General features: G+C 37.1%; 1 protein-coding gene across 2 annotated transcripts in view; it reads right to left on the bottom strand.

Annotated features, from left to right (window-relative positions):
* Positions 1-6081: 6081 nt before the first annotated feature.
* Positions 6082-9351, bottom strand: part of EIPR1 (EARP complex and GARP complex interacting protein 1) — a 155536-nt gene continuing 152266 nt past the window's right edge. For both annotated transcript variants that reach the window (XM_067544832.1, XM_067544833.1), the window contains one exon: positions 6082-6422. In XM_067544832.1, the coding sequence (XP_067400933.1) occupies positions 6248-6422 (175 nt within the window). In that variant the 3' untranslated portion in view covers positions 6082-6247. The remainder of the gene's footprint in view (positions 6423-9351) is intronic.

Raw genomic sequence — 9351 nt, 5'->3', positions numbered from 1 at the left:
CTAATATGTGCAAGACAATCTTTACTGCATGCATGGGATATCTCCATTTCTTATATATTTGTTAGTGTTCTTCATTATGTATTTATATGAAAATCTGATGAGTAATACCAAGCTAGAAGTCCACCAATCTTCTCCAGTCTCTTGAATTTAAAAGCATCTTTTCCATCTCCCTGCACTGCTGTTCCTTGTAGTTGTGAAGATCAGTACCACAGTTGCTATCTTCCAGTCTTCTGGTATTCAATTCCCTATGACTTTTCAGAAACTGCCAGTGGTTCAGGGAATATGATGACAGCAAATTCTATCAACACCCTAGGATGCATCTCATCCATACTTGCTGAATAGGATGCACCAGGTTTGGATTTTCCAAGCATTCCCTTGCCCATTTTGTATCATATATATTTTCAAAAGCTTTTCCATACTTCTGGCCACCAAAATCCTGAACTCTGGGCACAGGCTGAGCAAACAGATTGTTTGTACAACAGTACATTAAAGATCCTTCCCAACCAGCCCTGCTGTTTGTCGACTGCTGCTATAGTTTTAGGATTGCAGCAGCCCACACACTTGCCGTGAGTTCCCACGAGGGGTTGGTTGGTGGATCTAGAGTCACAGATCCATTCATCACCTCGTCCTTCCCAAAGCCATCTTATATGCTAGAGCACTAGGATTCTCCTTACAAAGCTGTGTCTTTGATGTTACGGGGCATGCCAGTTATGGAAAGGGCAGGATTTGCTCAGAACAGCCCCAAATTCTTTCCTTTCCCAAGAGAGTCAGTGCAGGAGCCAGGATTGTAATTCAGGATTTTTAGTAACTGTATTTTGAGCTTGTCTAAATCGACTATCACCATGACGTCTCAGCAATTTCAATTAGATAAAAACAGATCTTAAAAGAGAGTTCAGTAAATTAGCAATTCTAGAATCACCTTTTTGTTTAATTTCCCTATTTGTATATTAATGGGTCTTTAGCATTCCAGATTCTTCTAGCAGATCCTTCCACAGACAAGTTTCCTTATAAGATTTTAAGGTTCTTTTGGTGAACCAGTATTCTCTTTTTTGTAAGCCTTTCTTATCTGCTCCGCCCCCCCCCCCCATCTTTCTTTTAACTCCGTTTACTGTCTATTTTTCTATATTTCCTATTTCTGTTTTTCAAGTTGATCTTTCCCTGATCTTGTCTTTTCCCATTCACTTTTCATTCTATATTTGTCAGTCTCCCTTTCACTTTTCCCCCCTCCCTTGTCTTTTTCTTGTTCTCCAAATCTCCTGTGTATCATTTTCTTCTCACTTCACTAGCCCCTCACTGACTGAAGTGGCAGGTGGAATGAGCGGGAGCAATGTGCAAATTGATTTGGAGAGTATCCATGAGTTGGAGCTCAGCAGCTCCTTCTCTAAGCAGAGCGGTCATGGATTCTCTGCAAATGGATTTGCACATCACTCCCACTCATCAATCCACCTGCCTTTTCAGACCAATTCAGGAAGAGCAGGAACAGATTTTTCTAACATTTAGAACTGCATCTACATCACAGATCCTCCAGCAAAGCATCATGCACAGTCCTCTCTCCTGCACAAGAGGCAAGAGTTTGGAAATAGTAAGATATGTTCACAAAACACAGCTCAGTCTAAACCCAGGTAAAGGCTGTATTCATGTAGTAATGAAACATTTTAAAGTTTACTATTAGTGAACATTGAATACAGTTCATTGATCTCAACTATTTTTATAACGGATAAAGATTTCTCAACCAATTCAATTCAGTTTCATTTAATTGTTTTAATAGAACAGAGCTATATTTGCACCATAGATAGCGTCTTAACATGATTGGGACTCTACCCTGATGAATCTGTTTCAAATACTCAGGTTGTAAACTTTAGGATATTTAGAGATGCGCCATGCTGAGAGATTAGGAATTTAAAGTGAGGAATCCAAATATAGACCTAGATATTTGAAGTTGTGAACTACAATGAGATTGCCAGACAGTATTATAACCCTAAAATTATTATTCTTTTCCAGATCTATCCTTGTTCTTAATGCGCTTCATATTTCTTCTTTTCTACATGCCTTTGCAAAATGATTAAAAATGTGTGCCAGAAATAAGGAGAATGGCTCTAGAGCAAATGTCAAGGCTCCCCATGCCATCAATACTTATTTTTCATTAGCATTAGTGTTGACAAGTAATTCATTAACTTCATGAGCTTGTGTGCAGGTCAGGCTAATTTTAGCACTAACAACAAAGGCAAAGTTTATGTCAGTACAGAATTTTTTTTTTAATTTAACCTTTTTATTTAAGGTCATTGAAATTTCAAACCTATCCTAACAAATGGAAGACCATCTCATTGACTTCAATGGATTCTGGATCATGCATAAATTGCTTATTAAGAATATTCACAATTCCTTGCTTATCCACTTCACTCAAATTTACTATGACATCAATACCTCTCCAGCTGCCTTGTCAAGTATTTCGATAATTTTGTAATAGGTACGTTAATGAAGCTATGGAGAAAAGCTTTTAAAGTTTAAAATTCTTAGACTTTGTAGTCCTCCAAGACCAAAAATCAAAACCAAACCATTAAGAACAATATTTTAAAAGGTTGTGCATCTCCTTTCCATTCCACACTTTGATATACAATTGCTTTCAGTGATATGCAGCAATGCCCCATGTTCTGAGATCACAAAGAGAACTGTGAGGATCTGTGTGCGTTGACAGGAAAGCCTTTCCATCTCAGAAAACATTTAAAGATTTTGAAATTTGTTTTTGTTTCAATGCAGAATGAAATTGAGGCCTTTATAATTTTTTCATGAGAGACACCTATCCCAGAATAGCCAAAAGCCCAGCAGCTAGGGCACTTGTTGGGATGTGGGAGACCAGGTTCAAGTACCAGCTCTGCCGGATTTTGTCCATGGACTTGAACCTGAGTTTCCCACATCCAAAGTGAGTGCCCTGACCTAACCATTGGATTATGGAGACAGTCTCTCTCATCTTCTTTTATTGGAACTGTTTCACTTCATATAAAATAATTATTCACTGTGCCCGAAAAAGACATTGACTCTACAGCCCAGGGACTAGTTTAGGGCACTCGCCTGGGATGGGGGAGACCCTGGTCTGAATCAGGCGGAGCAGGGATTTGATCCTGGATCTCCTACACCCCAGGTGAATGCTCTGAACGACCACTTTTGGCTATTCTGGGGTTGGTCAGCTTGTCTCTCCCGATTTAACCTGAAATTCCATCCTGGGTCTGAAAAACATTCAGGACAGCAGATTTGTCAAAAAACATAGGTTTCCATGAAAGATTTTAATTTCAACAAATCAGCTTTTTCAAGAAAAATTCTGGACCAGTTCTACTCCATAACATAACTGCCAGTGAGTGAAAACTAGTGGGTTTTGTAAGAAAGCAGACAATTTCTACAAACAATACAGGGCTTTTGTAAGAATTTTACCTCTGTGACTGAGAAGATGTAAGGGTTTTCTAAATTCCCTTAAAATACAAGGGGAACCAGAGGGATTATCAGAGAGAAAAATGCAGTGGGGGAGTGTGGTGGGGAAGAGAAGGGCAATGTGGGAACTTGAAAGTATGCAAAAATTAATTCTCTTCTTGTCTTATAGAGTACATTCCATTCCATTATCCCTCGGGTACATTTTTCCCTCCCACAATCCACACCTCCATCCCTCTCTCAAAAATGAAATTAGAAAGCAATAATATAACTTGAAGATTTTTGTTAAGTATGTTTCCTCTTTCTATAGTATTTTAAATACTAACATTATTTCTTTTTTGAACATCATTTTCATTACTGTGAGTGCTGATCACGTGGCTAGGATTCAGTTTTAGACGTGGCAGCAAACTATTTAATTTTGATCCTCCCCCCCTCCTTCCATTGTGGTGCACTTATCTTTGCTTTAAGTGAAATGTAGTCATCATTTATGGAAAAAAATAGTATAATTAAGCCAGGTGAATAGTTTTTGTTTTGTTTTAAATGAATTGGGCCAAATTCTCAAGTTGAGTAAACTGACACAGCTCCACTGAAGGCAATGAAAATACATCAAATTAGTCCAGCTGAGGATGAGAGCCATATTTTATGACATGTTAAAAACAACCAAAACAACAAATTTAGTCTATTTTGCTTCCTGATTTTCTCATATAGCTGCAAAAGAAATTGCTTTGCCACCATATGGACTTTGGTCATGAGAAATCCCACTTCAAGTGACTAATGTACACATACTCTGCAGCTACGTGTTTCAGTTAAGTAGCACACATTAAGAACAGACTGCAGGTTTTTGTGTGCAAAAAATAACCAATATTAAATATTACATGTTAATATTTAATACTTTAAATATTAAAGCCACCTATGAAAGTGCATCCCACTCCTGGTTTTTGATAAGCAAAAACTTAAAACATATTTACTCTTTGGAAAGCATATTTACTCTTCGTTAAAGCCAAGTGTATACAGGTTGGTAGCTTGGACTCAGTTTCAGGCTGATGCAGTTTGAAATAGCTGAGATATTAAACTTTAGAACAGTCAGAATTTTTGAGAAGGGCATTCACATGAAGGAGATATGAGTAACATAGTAATAAAAGCAAAAGTCAATAACAACTAATTAGCTACAATTCATCCACTCTTATTGGTTCTTCTACACAAACTTTTGAGACAGTCTTGAATGGAATCCAACTGTTATCTTTTTCTGGCCACTTTGGATTATATAGTCAGTCATTTTTTCACAGTGTGATCCCATATCAACAACAGTATCTACACAAAAAAATACCACGTTTGGATGTATGTTGATCCAGCTACTGAGTAAGGACAAGCAAAGGTTAAGTAGTAGGCTGCCCCTCACCAGCAACACCAGCAGTCACTATAGCAACAGCAGGAATAATAGAAGGAAGTTGGTATTGATCTTTCTATCCCTTGCTACCAGCATTCTTCAGCTTAGTCTTATACTATGCTGTTTACTGTACAATTGGCTACTATTACAGAAGCAGTTCACACATCCCTGAGGTACAGAAGTTAGCTGGAAACAATAGTGCTTAGAAGGCACAGAGGGCATAAAAGAAATCACTGATTTCTGGTCTAAGCACCTAAATACAACAGGCAGCAAAGCAAGAACAATCTGAGGAGGTCACCAAATGTAGTCTTATTTTACATGCTCTCCATCTAGATTTCAAATTTCCTGTGAATTCTCCTTCCATCAATCTTAAGTATTTTTAACAGGCAAGTCACCGCAGTAGCTAACCTAGGTGCCAAAAATTGAAGAGGATTTGGCAAAGCAGGTCTGTACTCAGTGGAAAGCCTGTTACATCACGCAAGCACGTTGTAGAATAGCGCTGAGCCAAGAAAGACAGAGAAAACAGATTTCTTGCAACCATTGAAGAAACTTTCAAATTAACAGTGAGATTGGCACTCATATTAAAATAAATAAAAGACAACCAACTTCTAAAAGACATTTTGGGTCAGACAGAGAAATAATCACTTACAACATGTAGGACAAAAATGCCATATAATATTGTGTAAAATTGCTAAATTACAGCACAGTATGTCGTCAACATTCCTATATGGTTCAGCTGCAAAATATTTTTCACGGGGCTTTTCTCTGCTGGCACTCTGAATGAAAGTAATAGATTGTAGCTGTCTGCATGACTTCATCCTCAAGCTTCTGGTTAGAATAAGCAAAGAAGGAAGAGTGGTTTAAAATGTAGGAGTGAATTAAGAATGCTCTTCAGACCTCACTATATAATCATTAAAGAATGAGCCAGAATAGTTAACAGAATAAGGCCCTAACTAAGAACAGTAGGCTGCTTATGTTGAAAGGAAAGAAGAAAAACATTCTTGCAAGCCAGTTCATCGCTTAAATCTTATGTATCGTTGCCTTACTCCAATTTTTTAAACTAGTACAAGGATAATTCCCTTGAAATCAATTATACTGGCATAACACTGTTGTAATGCAGTGGTATACTAGGCCATATGTACCAAGAAACAGTCAAATTTACAATAATTAGATATGAACCATCGCCTCATGAAAGTGATTATAAAAATCAAACTAGCACAACTTCAGGAAAATATACCACCACTGTTCCAAAGAAAGTGCAAAGACAATGAAAATGTCAATTTCACTATTAGACAAGCTTATTTTATTTTTTTGAATTAACTATGTTTAAATGTTTACACTGAACAAAAAAAGTACTGAACTTGGAAAACTAAACAGTCAATAAGTTGTAAGCTTTTAAAAATGATGTCAAGATAATGATTATATCATAATCCAAACAAATTATAACAAGATATGATATTTAAGTGCTCTTGGAACTCTGTTAATAACAAGTCTCCCATCATAACTCAAAGAGGCAAATAGCCATGGGTCTGCTGAGGACCATTCCACTGCATATACACTGTCTTCATGTTCTTCATAGGTAGCTATTATGCTGTCCTGAAGGGGCTCTTTAGTCCTGGAATAAAAACAGTAAAGAGCAGTGTCTGTACCTAATTTATAAAGCACTATAAATGTCGCAAACAAAGATATACAGGCCCTGATTTACTGTACAGAAGTGGGCTCTGTGAATACACCATTCTACACATGCCAACCTCTAATGCTTAGGTTTTATAAAACATAGTACGATCGTGTCAATATTACAATGGCCATTAGTAGGGAGTGGTGATTCTCATTTTCACTACCTAAAATGTCAGCTAATCTCAGTTCAAGGAAGTTCTAGGTCTCATGGAAGAAACAACGTATTGCCTACCCTAAGCATTTCCATTAAAAAAAAAAAGTAATATAAACTACAGGGCATAACAAAAAAGCAATAATTAAATACACTTCCCCCCAGATTAACATAAAGTCTAAGATAAATCTCTCTCAAATGCACCTCCCCCAGATTATTATTCTTTTATTTATTTATTAAATGAATTTTGAGTCTGTTAAAACTAGCTTTATGTAACCAACTAAGGACAAAACTCAAAGATTTTTGACCCCGAGTGCCTTTTAATTCAGCAAGGCCTGATCCTGCAGTCCTTCCTCAGGCAAAGTTCCCATGGGAGTACTGCAGAATTGGGCCCATAATCTCAAGAGCATTGGAAAGCAGAGGAAGGGAAAGATTTGAACTGCATCATTTTAACCTTTCCTCTTCTCCTGCCCATTTCACAAAAGTATATTAATATTAGCTCCAGTGGAGAAACTTTCTTGCTTTTTTACCTTATATATCACTTAATACCTTTGAGTACCTGGTAATTGGAATGCTAAGAGACAGATAAAGTCTTTTATACCACAAATGGGGTGCACTGATTTTTAAACATTTTTCAATGTCCAAAGTATACAATATGGATTGATAGTACTAACAGTGCATACTTCCTTTCTTGGCCCCATTCACAGATCTAATCCATTTTCCAATTAGATGCCACTTCAGTACATTTTTTTGTAAACGGGTGGGCAGTGAATTTTCAGCAGATGACGTCAGATTTCTCTCCTGTCTGATGGAAATCAGTGAGGCTTTCAGAAGCATCCCCCTACCTCCCAGAAACACACTTGTATTACAGTTGCCATCCTCCTACCAGAAGGATATGACAGGGAACCTTATGAATGCCACTCAATCACTTAACGTATACAGCTACGACAAAAATGAAATGTTGTTGTTGTTGACTGTCTGCCCTTTAATACCATTCACCCAGAGTTCAAAGCATGAATCCCTACAAGAACAACAAGCGTAAAAACAAATCTGGTATAGAATTTGTATGGTTTGCAGGGCTGCATGTAGTATTATTGCTGGTCCATCTAACCAGTCGTGAATTTAATATCACAATTAAAATTAAATTTAATAATTAATGACACTCTCTAATATTGCAGTGTGACTCCTGATGTTTAGTTTCAAGGACCATCATCTTTACTTACACTATTTTAGGGAAACTACCATAAATGTCACAGAAGAGATGACATACAGCTTATTGGTTAATTGTTGAGCAGTATGATATATTCTGCAGAGCTCTTGAAAGTGTACTTTGACACTCCATCTAATAGCAGATCTACTAAGCCCACAATGCACATTTTATCACCTGTATAGTGTTTTTCTGACTCCTTGTTAACTGACATGCCTGGTTAAGAGAAAGTTGGTCATGTCCCCAGATAGCAATGTGATTCACGCAATGCTCACCCACTTATCCAAAACTCTATTATTCTGAAGGTTTCACATCTCTTTGGATAAGCAAGGGAGCAATGCATGGTGCACATTGTTGTCAAGGGACATGACCGACTTTCAGTTAACCAAGAGTTTCAGTTAACAAGAGGTTGGATAAACGGGGATGGATAAACTATTAGTTTACACTACTTTCTGTATGTAAGATATGACATTGGTGTATCAATTCAAATAATATATTTTGTATAGTTTAATGTCAATAAATGAAGAGGGATTGTATGTTTCAGGAAAGAAGTCTTGCATTAGCAGATGAACTACTGTTCTGCATTTCAGTTCAACTCTGCTATTTTGAACCCTTGTTTATAGGTCCTTCTTTGATGAATTTCCCTCTGAGGATTAAAAGTAATCCAATAGTATTCCAAAAGGAGAGCATACTACTAAAAATAATTCAGACCACATGTGCTCAGGACTAGACATGGTAGCATTTTACAGTTTCTTACATAAAAGACTAGATACTATACAAGATACTCAGGCAAACATTGAACTCAGGATGAAAATTACTGCAGGAACAGGACAGAAGGTCTAATAGAAACTTACGTCCACTTCTGACCTTGGACATACTATACATGCTCTGATGAAAAAATAAGAAATTATCCTTTAAAAGTTGTGCTACCTGGATAATGTGCCCAATGGGGTTGAACCAGCATAAACAGGAGCAGAATAAGGACCAATATATCTGAAATGTGAAGATGTCAAAGGAAGTAGAAATCACAACAAAAGAAGATGGCTTTTCACATGAAAAATCTGTTGGAGACGGGTCATTTTATCCCTTGCTCAGAGACATCCAAATAAAATGTTTGCTGGATATCCTGTGCCTTGTATTAATTTGGTAACTCAAGAATCCCAGAGGATATGCAATTTGATACTATGTAAAGCTAGGATGCTCACAGAACTTCAGATTCAGAATCCCAGGACAGAGATTTCACTGGTTTGTCTGTTTTGATCAAGTTGAAAATCAGTTTTATGCAGACCGAGAAGCAACTGAGACCCCCCATACATCAAACAACTGATAGGTCATCCAGTAAGATTTAGGCTGGATATGTTGGCCGTAAGAATTTACTTCAGCGAAGGAAACAGATGTTTTCATAGACAGTAAGTAAAGTGAGTGGTCCATCAAGTAAACCATCGGTAAATTAAGATTTAGATATGAACTCTGATTTATTTAAATCTGCTCTTCAACTGTTTATATCAA

This window comes from Emydura macquarii, unplaced genomic scaffold, assembly GCF_026122565.2.
Source record: "Emydura macquarii macquarii isolate MOO-44397 ecotype Brisbane River unplaced genomic scaffold, CSIRO-AGI_Emac_v2 contig_1027, whole genome shotgun sequence".
Lineage (NCBI taxonomy): Eukaryota > Metazoa > Chordata > Testudines > Chelidae > Emydura > Emydura macquarii.
Note: the sequence above shows the minus strand (reverse complement) of the source record. Positions and strands in the feature narration are given on the sequence as shown.